Consider the following 16,418-nt stretch of genomic DNA (forward strand, 5'->3'; position numbering starts at 1 on the left):
ACAAAGGGAGAGCAATTCCAGGCATGAGGTTTATTTATTTCCCCATAGACACATTTTATAACTGTGGTGAGAGTGGGATCAACATTGATGAAGACTGGCAGCATTGTCTTGTAGCAGACCAGCCGTTCTATAATAAAAAATATGAAAAAAATATGCGGCTGCACTGAGTTAGAGACTCCTCTTTTTTTTTGTAATTTGCTACATAATATATGAACAGTCATTTCTCGCCACTTTGCGCTTCCAATTCAAGGCTTCACTCCTATTCACGCTATTATGAAAATATTTAAATTAATAAACCATGCTATTTTGTGGTTTAATATGCACACTGACGCAAATGTTATATATTTATTGCCTAAATTAAGCATATTCAAGCATAAAAATGTTAAATGAACTAAAATACAAATATAAGGCATTCAGAAAAAAACATTCAAAGACTGATATGTAGTATTCTACACTGGTCACTAGGTGTCAGTAATGTTACTGTAATGTCGGTGAGAAACTCAAATTCCAGATTAATTGCTGGAACAAGCTTTTATTTCAATTTCTATTTTCGAACAATAGGTAAAATGCAGGCAACTGCTGCTGCTACTGCATTAACCTATGCATAGGAAAACCTAATCTCTAAACCGTTGACATCACTTCCTGTCCGCTCGCCACTCGGCTACCCTATAGAACACATTCAAAGCAACACACGTCTACCATATTGGGTATTTATTTGTCTTACATCATATACCGTTTTACTCTTATTGTTTAGTAAAACATGGACATCGTGCAAAGAAAATGGTGACAGCAATATTATCTTGAAAAATGCATTACAATTTGTGCAGGACAGTTTTTTTTCTTCATTTCTAGTCATTTGTGGTTTGTCATTTTGATTCATTTCATACAATACAATTTGATACAATCATACGCTTTCACCCTAAAAGAGAGATGTCCTCTATAAATACAATTTCCTCACTTTTCCTTTGAAAGAATATGCTTTTACAGCAAGTACAATAAAACTACCTTGCAAAATTTTGAATTCCAATTTTCAGTAGGTGAATGGGTATCTTACAGCCAGGATTGAAATAAATGTCTCAATACGAAGTGAACTATTTATTTTACAAAAGAAGCACACAAGGGTGAAAAAATCACTATAATGATGGCGACACAAAGGTCGTAATGAAAAAACAAACAAAACAAAAGGAAACAAACAAAGTAAGAACTAAGACATGGAAAAGCAATGCGACAGCAAAGGAGGGAATGACATCAAAACTCATGCACCAGTAAAAAATGTACTGGGCAGAGGTTCAGAGACCGAAACACAAAATATTCACTCCAAGGTACAAGATAGAAAAGTACAGGAACTCAAAACACAAAGGATACCAGAAGTAAATAAAACATGAGAAGACCCTGGATGCTTTGGTAGGGAACAGTCCGGCGTCCATGGTAGTGACCACATGCCGATGGCACAAAGCGGGATACCAAACATGAGCGCTGGAAGGGGGGAGGAGTGACGATGTTAGAAAGCTAGCAGGAGAGATGACAGACAGAAGCATGGTGTGTATTTTCCAGTCAAAACATCTTTATTTGTCAAAGCTTTGATGAGATTTGAAACAGTAGTAAAGTCTTCATAACAGTACTGTCTCTATGATAATTTTAACCCAGATTAATACGCAATTGGCAAATCCTTCATGACACCAATTACCTTTACTTCTACATTTATGTCTCAGTGTTGGGCTTTATGCTGCACAACTGGTTAGCGTGCAGGCCTCACAGCTCAGAGACCAGAGTTAAATTCCACCCACGGCCATCTCTGTGTGGAGTTCTCCCCGTGCGTGTGGGTTTTCTCCGGGTACTCCGGTTTCCTCCCACATTCCAAAAACATGCCAGGTTAATTGGCGACTCCAAATTGTCCATAGGTATGAATGTGAGTGTGAATGGTTGTTTGTCTATATGTGCCCTGTGATTGGCTGACAACCAGTCCAGGGTGTACCCCGCCTCTAGCCCGAAGACAGCTGCGTTAGGCTCCAGCACCACCGCAACCCTCGTGAGGATAAGCGGTAGAAAATGAATGAATAAATGAATGATTTGGTTGAGCTGGTTTCATAATTATACCTCTTCAGTGTTAAGTTGGTGTGTGATGAGTTTAGTGTTCTTTGTAAGAACACTAACACATTCCAAAAACATGCTAGGTTAATTGGCGACTCCAAATTGTCCATAGGTATGAATGTGAGTGTGAATGGTTGTTTGTCTATATGTGCCCTGTGATTGGCTGGCGACCAGTCCAGGGTAGACCCCGCCTCTTGCCCGAAGACAGCTGGGATAAGCTTCAGCACGCCCCGTGAGGATAAGCAGTAGAAAATGAATGAATGAATATTAAGCTTTAAGGCTTGTTAGTAAAGACTATAATTATTACTATTAACTCTAGTGAGTTAATAGAAGCCATCCCTTGTCCTCAGTACTGAGTGAGTGTGGAAGTACTGCATTTGGCTCCAACCAGAAAACAGTATTTATTTTTATCTTATCTTTGCATGTATGTTGCTTATAGTTAAGCTACTACACAATCACGGCAAAAAATTGGGAGGGACTTAAATGTTGCACTTCAATAAATCATTTTTGCAATCAGAGGCAACAGAGTTATTGAAACACTGTATTTAAGTCACACCCACTATGACATGCTTTCCCGTAAGTGTAGTGTTTACTGGCCCTGCAAATTCGTCACTGGCAGATTTTAAAGATTTACATTTACTTAATTCAAGGTGTGCAGCTCTGCTATATTTAACGTAATTATGCATAACAATACTGGGATGTGCAAAGCGGTTCTTGGCAGTGTGATGTCTGACTACCACAGTCCAGTCACTCCCTCCTCTATTTTGACACGTCTTGAATATTTAACAGCAGAAAGCCATGCCCAACCGCCGTCTATCACAGAGGGTCTTTAGGGACATCACACCTCTAGCCACATTCAACTGCCTCACAGAGAGATTTGCTTTTCTGCTTTCATCTAAATCTGTTAGTTGAGGTGCAATTTTCTATTTCTATTTCTATTCCAGCCGTGTCACCAGTCAATCACGGGGAACATATATCACATCTGTACAGTATCTATGGACAATTGAATCCGAGCCAAGGAGCTGTTTGTAAAATAGCACCGAGTTAGCCTGCATCACGAACCATGAGTACCAACTGCACGACTATTATTAGTAAGGTGCCAGATGCAGTAACAATAATTTAAATGTACATGACTAAAAATGGCACACTCTGTGTACAACATAACGCCTTAAAGAGGCATGAAAGAGTTCCTGTTTCACAGTTGCTAACTCATCTGGGTTACACATCTTACACAGTGGGGTGTTTTTGTGTTGATATAAAATACCGTACTGTAGCTTTAATGCAGATGTTGAGAGGATGACGAGAAGGTGGACGATGAACAATTTCGTTATTGAAATGAACAACCACATCAAAACAACCATATATCATAAACATACAAACATATCATAAACAACCATAGTTATATATCCTTATATACAGTCGACCCTCACTACATAATAGTTTCAACATCACTCCCGCTTTTGCTGTTCCAAAGATTCATTCATAATTTTCTACCGCTTATCCTCACAAGGGTTGTGGGAGTGCTGGAGCCTATCCCAGCTGTCTTTGGGCAAGAGGCGGGGTACACCCTGGACTGGTCGCCAGCCAATCTACCATGTTTTTGGAATGTGGGAGGAAACCGGAGTACCCGGAGAAAACCCACGCATGCACGGGGAGAACATGCAAACTCCACACAGAGATGGCCGAGGGTGGACTTGAACCCTGGTCTCCTAGCTGTGAGGTCTGCACACTAACCACTCGATCGCCGTGCAGCCCTGTTTAAAAAATTTATCAATTAATAAACTATGATTGTTTTATGGCTGACTATGGCCTATTATTAGTAAAAAAAATATTGAAATACAAGTTACATGTACCGTAGTATTCTGGTCACTATGCGTCAGTAATGTTACATTGACATGTTGCCAGCCATGGCATGTCCGACATCAAGTGAAAAAAGTTATCCTCTCATTCTGTGTGGAAGTTCCTCCTGCTTCCCCACTCCACAAATCATAGGTGTAAAGGTGACTATAGGGGTGCTATTTCATATGGACAGGGCTCTAATAATGTTAAAAACCTGTATTGAGAAAATCTGGTTTCTGTGCTCTAAGGACGGAAATATTCCTTCTATCCAAACAATTGGGTACTGATTAGTATCGGATGAAGTCTGCAAAAAAAAAAAAATGACATATGTTGATAAATGCATTTCAAAGCCGATCATCGATTTGTGGCAGCAAGCCCCACATGTGTGCTATGTCACTCAGAGTTGTCAACACCACACACTTTGTTCCGTTCTGCCACAAGAATCAATACTAGCCTGTAAAACCTCAATGGCTTCAGTTTGACAGTTTGACATAGGCTACGCCAACCGACGCCAAACTGATTGATCCCTTATTAAGCCTGTTTGTTGCATCTTTGTTTACATGTTTTGTCTCGCTGTCACTGGTGGCAATGCGGTCTGTTCAGAGCTCGTTTTTGTTCCATAGGGAAGCACAGTGGTCATCCCCCAACCTGAAAGGTTGTGGGTTTGATCCTTCCTTCTGCTGTGATTATGTCGAAGTATCCATGGGCAACAGTGTCAAAGCACATTGAGTGCCTTTGAGGTGCAAAAAGCACTATACAAGTGAAAGGCCATTTACAATTACATTGTGAATCTCCAATTGACCTCACTTGAACATGTTTAGATTGTGGTCGTGAACTAGAGTACAGTATACAGAGTTTTCCCACCCTACGGAAACATGGTGAAAAAATGCGACCATGCATGAGCATGGGTAACCAATGTAGACATGTTGAATAGGTGACCTGCCACTTATTTAAGATAACAGCCTCTTTGCATACTCAGAACACTCAAAAAAGATTAGAAGCATTGCACCACAGTGTGTGCATCTTTATCTATGCTAACTGCCACATTTGTAGGGGTTCCAATTTACCCATGCCAGATGGTAGCATCGCCCAGAGTGCCTCTGAAGCATTTCTTGGGCCTGCTGTGGTATACATTCAATTTGATTTCCTTTTCATACTGGGTACCTTATCTGGATTTCTGAAATGCAAAGCAGCAAAATGCTTAAAACGGAGTCCTTCTGTGAAACATGACCTTTCAATTTGTTTGCACATTCACGAGAAAAACACCTAGCACGTGTGAGCTAATATTGTATGTAACAGGACACACCTATTTCGAATAGTATAATAGCCCTTAAAAAAACACACCAACAATGGCCCATTTACACAACTGACCCTTAAACAAACCAAGTTACAGTAATATTGTTATCGTAGCAGCTTGAAGCATGAGGAACTATTTTTTTGCCGTAGTAACACCGGGTCTAATGCCATTATGGAGAGGTAGCAGGCCCACTGCAAAACAATGTGATAGGATAAACTGTAAAGTAATAGCTCATATTGGATGTTTTGTTTATAAACAGGCTAGATGGACTCTGCGCCAGTAGACCCCCATGACCCTTGTGAGGACAAGCGGCATAGAAAATGGATTGATAGATGGATGGATGGATAGATTGTTGTTGTGTTGTGATAACATGTGCTATGCGCTCCATATATCAAGAATCAATATCATGCATCTATCTCAAACAACATACAAAACAATGCCACTAATCCATTCCGGTGTGTTTTAGTGGCCAACACTGCATTCCATACCTCTTTTTGGAAAAACAAAACAAAACAAGGTAGAGTTTGACGGTGATATCATCCTGTAAGAGATCATTTTGGTGGGCAACGGGAGGGCATGAGTCACCCACTAAACGGCCACCACAGTATGATTGACATATGCAGACATGTCTTACATGCCTAAAGAGGAGTATGCTTGACAGAGGCTGATTTTTTAGTTCACAAATTGATCTAGGAAAGTGGAAATTAGGAAAAAAAGTGTATGTAAAGTATGTATTATTTGTAATGTATTACAGGTCAGTCAGATTAGCATACGGATGTCTGATAATTCGATTTGTGAAATGCATCCAGCGCCATCACAGTAAAAGAAACATAACACGTGTATTCATTACATGAGGTGTGACTTCACCACATTTTGATGCCTATATTCGTATCGGTAATGAAGTGCTGGAGAGGTGATAAAACCAAGATGTCAGCCATACCTTTAACCTTTTCGAAATTAAACTGCAGCTATATGATAAGTATTGTTTTACTTTTGTAACGTTGCTATATTTACTTTTTTCACGTTTCACGTTGATTCTGGTAAACAAATATGCCCAACCAAGGAATAAAATGCATTTTGATCGTTTTTCTGTGCAGTTTTATGTACTGCCAACCACCAAAAAGGTTGTTGTGCTTGTTAAGGCCTAAAATAAACTTTCCAAAGATATCCCCCTCATGATTTCCATGTTTTGAAACTTTCCTTACAAGACTTTGGGTCGAGTCCAAAAGGAACAAACATTCTCGCTAATCAAGTCAAGCACACGGAATTATTAATTACAGGGTTAATATTTTCAGAATTAAAGCTTGCATAAATATAAAACATTAAAAAAATATGCTTTCCCTGTGGATTCCGCAAAATTGACACTGACATGAGTGAACTACATTTTTTAAAGTAATAATTCATTATTTAGATGATTAAGTGTCACATTCTTTAGGTTGGTGACATCTTGTTTGAAGATGTTATGCGTGCTGTTACTGCAGCAATTAAACCACCCATTTGAGTATCATGTGTGGCCAAACTTTGTGTGCTGCAGCGACTTTGCTGCCGCACCTTTGCCCTTCACTGTCCTGTACTGGACTGAATAATTGGCACATTAATATTAAAAAAAAAAAAAAACAGCCAGAGTATATTAACATAAATATTCACTTGACGTTCTGCTTAGATCAACAGTCACAACCCAGGGCTCTAAATGTAGCAGAATGACAGCTGGTGTGTGTGTGTGTCTGAATTCTGAGTGCCCAATAGCTGATTGATGGACAGTATTTACAAACAAGGCTTCCTCCCATCAGCCAACCTATCTGAATGCACATCGCCTGAAAAGGTCAGGCTCATGCACACTGAGCTGTGCACGTGCATTAACATGCAGAAAGGAAAGAAATGTCAGCCACTTGTCCGCTTGCACACGCTAGATTTGGCATGACTGTGCACAACATGCGCTGTTGTAACAAGTGCTCTAACGAACCTGTCGCTCTGCTTGCGAGACAAGCGCACTGAAAGTGAAACACTGATAACAGATTAGTTTATGTTAATGTCATTTGTGACCACAGACACACTTAGGCTGAAACTGACCGCACTTATGCTGCCCACACAGAGTATGTGAGGCCGCACGGTGGACGAGTGGTTAGCATGTTGACCTGGGTTCAATTATCTGCTTAGCATCTCTGTGTGGGTTTTCTCTGGGTGCTCCGGTTTCCTCCCACATTCCAAAAACATGCTAGGTTAATTGCCGACTCCAAATTGTCCATAGGTATGAATGTGAGTGTGAATGGTTGTTTGTCTATATGTGCCCTGTGATTGGCTGGCCACCAGTCCAGGGAATGAATGTTGCATAGCTTTCAGTATTTGTCTGTAGGCATTTCACTGTGGTAGTGAAGTAATTAAAATCAAGGTTATAAAAAGGAAAACATAAAGTTAATCTCCTCAAGTGGAACAGCACTGCATGTGAAACACCATCAGTAGCAACTGGATGTTGAGTATTTTTTTAAATCTCCTACTAACGATGTGTCTCGGGCAGCCAGGACTTCTGTAGCTGGTCTTCCTGTTAGACAGCACTCGTTACACTCATTCTTCTTTTTTTGGCGTACCCAAGTAGAAAAGAAACATTGATGATTTATTAATTTAAAGCTTATTAGGTAAAACCGTTTGTGAGATGATGAAAAGAGAGGACATTGACAAATGATATTCCTCATTTGCTACACAAAAATTGTCTCTCAGGAAAAAAGCCTGGAGGGTGGTGGTAATTGAGACGAATGGAAGCAGTGATAATTCTCATGAATTGACATCAGAAGTGATGAAATATATTGGAATTATGAAATAGGAAAAAGAATAGTCTATTTAATGAGGATGATACTCGTTATAAAAGAGTGTCCGTTACGGATAATGCATTTTTGCCCGGATATGAGTATGAAACGAGTACATCTCGCCATTATCCATATTCATGTTTAAAGAAAATGCTCATTATGTATTCACGCTCCACGCTCTGTGATTGGCCAGTCACACACAGTAACCTGCATTAACTGGTCACAGCATGAGGTGCACTTGCACAGTAGCACAAAGCGGCATCAAGCATTCTGCATTTGTGGGTGAAATAAGTGTGCTAAAATATTACACCCCTCTCAATACATTGCAGTATGCACCTTACAATCTTAAACTTGTTTCCTCATGTACACGGTGCATTTCACAAAACATCAGGCACGATTGTGCATCAGTCACTGACTGTGTTTTTTGTTGTTTTTTTTTCATCTGCTTGCTTTGGCTGGTTTGGCTGGTGATATAAAGTCGGTTAGAAAATTTCTTGTAGTACTGAACGTGGTGCTTTAGAGAAAAATACAGTCAACAAGGCTGACAGATTGTTTCCCTGTTTGCATGAATCACTAACTTCACACCGATCATTAAAGAAATTAACGAATAAAGTCTCAAGGATCACTTAAGCACATACACAGTACACAAACTGTATATACATTCCTACCTTATAATTTAATTAATTTAATTTACATTTTTATTTGAAAAAGCTGTTGTGTAATCTGCGGGGTTGTGTTTGTTCAGATTGTCTGCAAATAGTCAATCAGTTCTTTCAGTGTGGATGCATTCTACTATATGCGTATGAATACAATAATGTATGGCACACATTATAGTAAAGTAAAGTTCTCGCGTGGGGATTTTCCCTTGTACTTTTTGACCACACATGAATACCATCTTTGTGTACATATACATTATTTCCCTCCAGTATTCCGCTCAATTATGTTGCACAAAACGTAACATACATTTTAAATATAATATATTCCGTGTTGTGTTTAAGCTAATGTCTGCCTTGTGTAGTATACATACAGTGTTTGACACGCACATCACTTATCGTGCTGCATTTTTCAAAGCTATACGGTTGGTTACACCAGACAATGACAGCAATGGTAGAATTTTTATGAGGCTGCATATACTTAGAATAACATAAATTGAAAAAGCCCCAGGCACAAAAGTTGAATGAGGCAAGTCGCTGTAGAGCTTAATTTGTGTCTACCTATCTATGCATCTATTCGTCTATTCAAAAATTTCAAAATTTACTTTTACACTAACACAGTATTCTACTGTCTATTTGTAAACTGAATCTTTTCATAGGTAGAGCGTGGAAAACCTGTTTACATTATTCTAAATGTGTGTTTTTTACATTATTAGAGGCCTACAAACATGAAATAACATCCCTATAGTCACCTTTATACCCAATATAGTAGACATAATAAGTAAATAGTTACGTAAGTAAATAAGCCATTTAAGACATGAATAAGACTTGTGTGTTGTTATAAATGTGTTTCCTAGGGGAGATGAGTGCGTGGCGGACAGGAAGTGACGTTGGGGGTTCAGGTTTAGCTTGGCGTGGGTTACTGCAGCAACCATAACCTGGGTTTTTATGATGTATTTTTATTCAGGATTATTAAACCTGTTGTCAGATTATTCAAAGCTGAAAAAAAACAGTAAAGTTTGGCATGTCTCACAAAATATTTCATTAACATCACTGACGCCTTGTGTCCAGTGTACAATACTACATATCATTCACAGCATCTTTGAATGTGTTTTCTGAATTAATAATGTATTTTATTTCATTTAGCCATATTTATGCTTGAAAATCCTTAATTTATGCAAGCAATACATACAATCTACTTCAATATTTAATCCGTTCAATAATTTCGGACTAATAATAAGCCGTATTCCACAACTAAACAGCTTGATTTATTAATATATTTCTAAAAAAAACATCATCGGGAGATGCAAAAGTACCAATCCAATCACAACATTACAAAACCTGATTAATTTTCTTTTAATTCATCCATATTCAATTGAGTTATATTTTTTAACTGCATGGACTCACAATGCTTTGTGTGTGTGTTTGAACATGCTGTATGGACGCGTGGGTGTATGATCCAAGGAGCGACGAAATACCGCTCACTGTTTATGAAGCATTTTAGAAGTATCACAATAATCATTTAGCAGTTGAGCTCAGTATCCAGTCTGTGAATTACAATCAGAAATAAATTGATTGTGTGTGCATTTGTGTGGAGATGAGTGTGTCAAAGATGAACTCATTAACTCAATAACCATCCAGTATGATTGCAGTGTTAAATGGGCTCAGTAGGGTATTTCTGGTTGGCCCAGCAGTCATTGTATTCTCTGAAGTCATGACACACTTTTGTAAGATTCAGAGTCGTAGTAAATAATTATGGAATAATAATGGAAATGTTGAATTAATCCTCCTCACACGAGTATTGTATATAATTACACACACACTATATATAGTATAAACCGTATTTTATGGACTATAAGTGGACTATAAGTTTTTTTCTTGGTTTGAGTGGTCCTTAGACTTATACCCTAGAGAGACTTTTGGCACAGTCCCAAAGATCAATTGCGATTGATGAATCGGTAACCCCTGGATCATATAATCAATATCGCCACTGATCCTCTAGTTGCTGATTTTCCTGCAGCAGTTCCGCCATTACTCAGTGACGATATTAATGTGAGTGTGCATGGTTTGTGGTGCATGTGGCCTGTGATTGACGGACGTCCTGTCCAGGCTAAAGTTAGATCGGAATATATGTATGCACCAGTTCCCTGTGACCCTGAACCTTGGATGGATGGATGTATTCTCTTGCAATTTTCCCATTAAACATTCCTGATTATTAAGCAGTTATCCTGCTTTTAAAATACACTTCAGCCACTGCATGCTCAAGTTTGTGTTTTGATCCGCAAGCCCACGTGCACTTTATCGATTTCACTAACATGACCAACACAAGTCCCTTCCTGATTTCCCTGATGCATCCTCCCCAATAAACTATAATTTTGTTTGTCTCGCTGCAAAGATGAGAGGAGCCCCATACACAATAACTATCTGCCTGTCTGTAATTTTCAGAAGTTCAAAAAAGGAAGCTGTTAGTCATTTTGCTTAAACTATTTACATTAATATGGTGAAATACGCTTTAGGGGAGAAATGGTCTCAGAGACTTTCATCTTTCAAAATGAAAAATACAGAAGGGGGGAATCATTCAGTTGTGAATTTGTGTATATGACATCTTGTTATACATCAAGAGAAAACAAGACAAACAGAAACATGGGGGAAATAAAGGACAGAACAGGTTTGTTTTTGATGAAATTGTTGTTTTGTTTTGTTTTTTTTTTAATTTCCCCCTGGAAAGTATTGGCCTGTAAGAGTACATTTAGGCGAAGCAAGACAGCGTGTGCCACAAAAACCAAAAGAAAAGACGAGGTTGTACATTATAACAGCTTTGCAATGCAGCAGACAAATACAGAAGGCATTTTTGTGCTGGCTCTATGACACACAGCAGCCTTTTTATGTGAACATAAGATGGGCTTGACTTGGGTCTGCCTAAGGAGACGTGTTGGAGTGCTGAACGGGTCAAATAGACATGACTTTGCAGCTGAAAGTAGATGCCCAACTCTTGTGTATATATACAATTTTGGCATACGGTCAAATGCTGCAGGGCATGTGTGTAAATTACTGTACATCACATGATGACTGCCGTGTGAGCACTCAGTCATTGCCATGTAGCACTTTGAAAAATATCAGCAATAGTCTGGTTATGTTGTTTCTGGGAGCTACAAGCAGACAAAAATATGATTCGTTTAAAAAGCTCTTTTCTTTCATATAACTCATAAAAATGGCATTGCCTTGCTTACTGGAGCCCTGTTGAATGGGGGGGGGCTGTTAATGTATGCATTAGATGCTTAAGGCAGTGACAAAACAATGTGATGACGTGAGATGATAACCATGACTCACATATTCATTAGAGAACGTCCTTGCTGCAAATGTATAGACTGTAAGCAAGCAATTCAAGTATAAGTTAACTGAAACTCAGCATGCTTGTTTACATGACTGGCACATTAAGCGAGGGCTTTTGTGGGCATGTTTTTCAGCATTCTGCCAGTCGATAACCAACTATTTTGAACGGACACACAATAATAATTGTGAATTCAGTGTAAGAATAAAATGTAGATAGAATGAATATAGCATTAGTTATCACCCTTATATCCATTTGCTTAGACAATAGAAAGTGTTTGAATGTGCTGAAGAAGAAATGTTCCTGTGACCCTGATCAGTGACCCCCCCGGTCCTGGAGGTGCCTGGATGCGCCAACAGCGAACCCGCAGATGTTTCTGTTAAATCCTGCAAGAATGTGTCAAGATAAGAACTCATAAAACAATAAAAGTAATTACTCTGACATACACACACACACATAGACAAACAAATACAGCTTGTGCAAATGACTCCCCCCCCCCCCTTAGAGTTGCACGACCGTGTAGTATGGACCCCCGAAAAGAGAATAAAAAGAGAGGAGTGTGAACTGCATACTCAGAGTGGAGCAGCATGTTGCTGCGAGTAACTTTGAATATTGTTGTCTGTCTCTTCTGTATTTCTTAAGTGTTTTTACAAGTTTCACAGGAGTTTGAATCTGACATTCAGGTAGCTAATTAAATGAAAAGAATACTGTACTTCAAATTAAGTAAAAATAACTTTAAAATAATTATGCAACATCATCTCAGGTCTCTGCTCTGACAACAATGTGTTCCATAATTTTGTCTATTCTAGTATGTTCCTTGTGATTGACTAGCAAAGATTCCAGGGTGTACCCCACCTCTTGGGCAAATTCAGTTGGTATAGGCCGTGATGATAAGCATATAGAAAATGAATGGATGGATGTTTTATGGATGGCCAGGTAGTAAATGATGGCCAGACGATCAGCTATTTATTGAAATCTGCCTGCTTTATTAAGAAAGAAATTTAACCGTATTGTTTTGTCTCTCCCTTTCTAGAATGATTCCTTCCAGCACCAACGACTTTCTAGTTCGTGATCTCGCCGCCGGGAGAAACTATGACCTCTGCGTCCTTGCCGTATTCGACGATGTTGTCACCTCTCTGACTGCAACTCGTCCTCTGGGTTGCTTGTCATTCACCACAGACACAGAGTTCACGCAGTGTCAGGCATTACACAGTCACTTCCTGGGCGGAACTATGATCATCATCATCGGTGGAATCATTGTGGCGTCTGTTCTGGTTTTTATTATTATCCTGATGATAAGATACAAGGTGTACAGTCACCAAGGGACAGTCCACGGAAAAGCTGCCATTTCTACAACTGTGCCAAGGCAGCAGAGCAATGGACAGGGGGGCGGTGGACAGGCCCAAGTACTGCCTCGCTCTGCTTCAAAAATGGATGACGAAGCAGTGGGACCCTCTAGGGCCGTGTCACCTAGCAACACCCTGAGAGACACTGTCGCATTGGTTGTGGAGGAGGCAAGTGGGCGTAACATAATGGCACGGACTGACTCGTCAGCCAATGAGGAGTTACTCTCACCCACCAAGTCTCACTACAGCTCCAGGGTTGCCATTGAGATGAAAAGCAGACCGCCATCTGTTGCCAAAGAGCCCATCTCCCCCAAGGAACTGGCAGGTAGTGAACAGACGAGGGGGGTAGACAGTGGAGGCAGGCAGCTGAGGGTGAAAGAAAGGCTTGAGAACAGATACAAATAAACGGGGAGGAGTTTAACCTAACGAGATGGAAGGGAGGGGAAAGGTATTTCAGACAGCAGAAATTGAATAAGAAGTATTCCATCCATGTGCATTGGAACACTAGTAACACTGGTACATTTTTTAAAAAGGGTCTCTTCATAGATATTCTATTCTATAAAGTCTCCAGGTGGTTGATTCATGATTTTTTTTTCATGGTCTAAATGTATACATTACATATAGAGTTTTGAAATTTCATTTATTTTGGGGCTGATTAAAAATTTTGATGAGTAACATTTTAAATAAGATTAATCACAGTATCAAATAATTATTTATGATTAATCACCATTTGCAGCTATGTCTGAACTATGCCTACTTGTTCTGTATTTTATCGAAAGAAAGATAAATGAGGATTTGGGCAGATTTCTGAGCATACTTAAATGCAGCAAATTGCACTTACACGTTAAGAGTTACAATATGAGTAATAACAATATCCACTTTTTTTTTTTCTTTCATCCCGAAGTGTATTTTTAACTGAGGTCACTGAAAAGACCCGCAGGCTCACAATCTCTGAAGGTGTTTGATGGGCATGAGGTCAGCATTTTGGCCAAGGTCTTCCACACAAAAGTCACCCAGGCATGCCTTTATGGGCCTTGTGTTGTGCACTGGAGCGTAGTCATGTAGGAACCAAAAGGCCTTAACTGTTCCCATAGAGATGGATGCAGTCGGATGTTAAACAATTAAAGTTCAGGGGAAAACAACAGTGCCAAGACCAACTCTTGACTGATTGAGCTACTTAATTTAGTGTGTTTGCCTTTGACGCTGTAGGTATCAAATACTCTGGGTAACCAGAGTATAATGCAACAAATATATCGCCATAATGTGATACTCCACACCAACGACTTGGAAATGTAGCATTTAGAGAAATTACAGCTTAGAAGGCTGTGAGAATCTAGATAACAAGACGGTTTTTACTGAGAAATATGTAATAATAATGTAAACTAACATGTGTGCTTACTATAGAGGGGCAGAAAGGGGTAACATGGTGATTGTGGGCCACATTAAAAGGAAGTTTGAACATTTGTGGTGCAAACAACCATCACTAACGTGAATCAAAATCAAATTATATCTTAGCACATATCCCAAAAAAATTCTGAGGCCGTTCCAGGGAGTAGAAATGACTAACGGCTAATGTTCAGCATAGTCATGAACCAATTTGCTGCAGCAAAATTGGTTAACTTCCAGCTTCAGACGTATCACATCTTTTGAGCTTGAGGCTTCCATTCAGTCTTTTTGAACGCTTGTCTCCTCGTAGATCTCTTATGTAAGCTTGAATAAAGTATATTCACCAGCTCAAAAAGTAGCTACAATACAAGAAGTTGCCGCATCCTCTGTAAGTTTCCAAGTGATATATGCTCTCTTGGACAAGTCAAATTTGTTTATGTCTAAATTAAGGGGATTTTATGGGTCCTTTTTCCATATCATATAGCCAATAGCAGGGGCGCAGCAAGGAATTTGGGTTCCCATGAAAAAAATTATAAATACATTGAAAATGTATGAAAATTTACAGTTTACATGTGATTGGTATCAGCCGATTTCACTCATGGATGATCGGAATCATCGCATAAAACTCTGATCAGAGGATCCCTAAGAAAATATAAGTCAAAACCGGGACCTGAGCCTTTACAGACTCCAGACTAGGGTTGGCAATTTGATCGAAATATTTCATACATAAAGTTTATACGAGTTATGTGTGTTGCCAGCTAATTCACAGCATGGCAAGATATAACTTTGAAAATTAGCTATCACTGAATGTGGACCTTATCATCACCACAGAATGACTCCAAATTGTCAGATGTGGAACTGACCGCCATGAACGTTATTTTATTCGACCCGAACAGGAATTCACCATTTTTTATGGAGTTTAACCTGTAATTGTGAAAACAAGACATTCTTCTGTTCTTGTAAACCACTATTGGTGACAAATACTGGTGGTAATTGTAAATGTAATTTGGATCAAGTTGCATATGGTCCCTTTAATCGACCATAAAAAGAATTGTACCATTACGCTAGTTTTGTGCAAACTTAAAGTAGATTGAAGTAGATTCACTGCAAAATACACTACATTATCACTAAAAGTATAGTCACATGCAGAACTAATAAAAACATAATTTTAAGCAACTCAGTCAGTATAAGCAAATTCTATTCTCAGACTAATAAAATGTGTGTTAAGAGCTTCACGCTCATGCATAGAAAGACCACTTAAATTGCAAGCGGTGCCATAATTATGGAAATCCACAAAAGCAGAAGTTTCCCTGAAAACCTTGCTAAACCCACTCCAGTGCATGCACCCTGTAACTGCAACGCAATCCACTTAGAAAATGACAACAACTAATTGACGGACACCATTTTACAGGGCTGGCTCAAGTAGCTGAAGTTGAATAACTTTCTCAGTTTCTGGTGTGTCATTCAATTGGCCTCTGTGAGATGGTTGAAATAAGGTGTCATTGAGCCTTATGATGATAACGGTGAAGAGGGGAGATAATGCCGCCGCTTAGTCATCGAGTTCAGGGAAAGTTTTCACCTTCTTGAACCCTGCGGGATGAATGTGAGCGTTATAACATTTAATTTGACCTAAACCCCCTTACATCACAGTCTGGGTTTATATCATAAGAGGAT

At 39.2% G+C, this 16,418-nt stretch overlaps 1 protein-coding gene across 3 annotated transcripts in view; it reads left to right on the top strand.

Moving 5' to 3' along the window:
• LOC131134281 (leucine-rich repeat and fibronectin type III domain-containing protein 1-like protein) overlaps positions 1-16,418 on the top strand; it is a 144,032-nt gene that overhangs the window by 112,697 nt on the left and 14,917 nt on the right. For all 3 annotated transcript variants that reach the window (XM_058079380.2, XM_078792956.1, XM_058079381.2), the window contains exon 9: positions 13,046-13,683. In XM_058079380.2, coding sequence (XP_057935363.2) covers positions 13,046-13,683 — 638 coding nt within the window. The remainder of the gene's footprint in view (positions 1-13,045; positions 13,684-16,418) is intronic.

The sequence above is a fragment of the Doryrhamphus excisus genome, linkage group LG8 (genome assembly GCF_037039965.1).
Source record: "Doryrhamphus excisus strain RoL-2023G ecotype Guam linkage group LG8, RoL_Dexc_Guam_v1.1, whole genome shotgun sequence".
In the NCBI taxonomy this organism is placed as follows: domain Eukaryota; kingdom Metazoa; phylum Chordata; class Actinopteri; order Syngnathiformes; family Syngnathidae; genus Doryrhamphus; species Doryrhamphus excisus.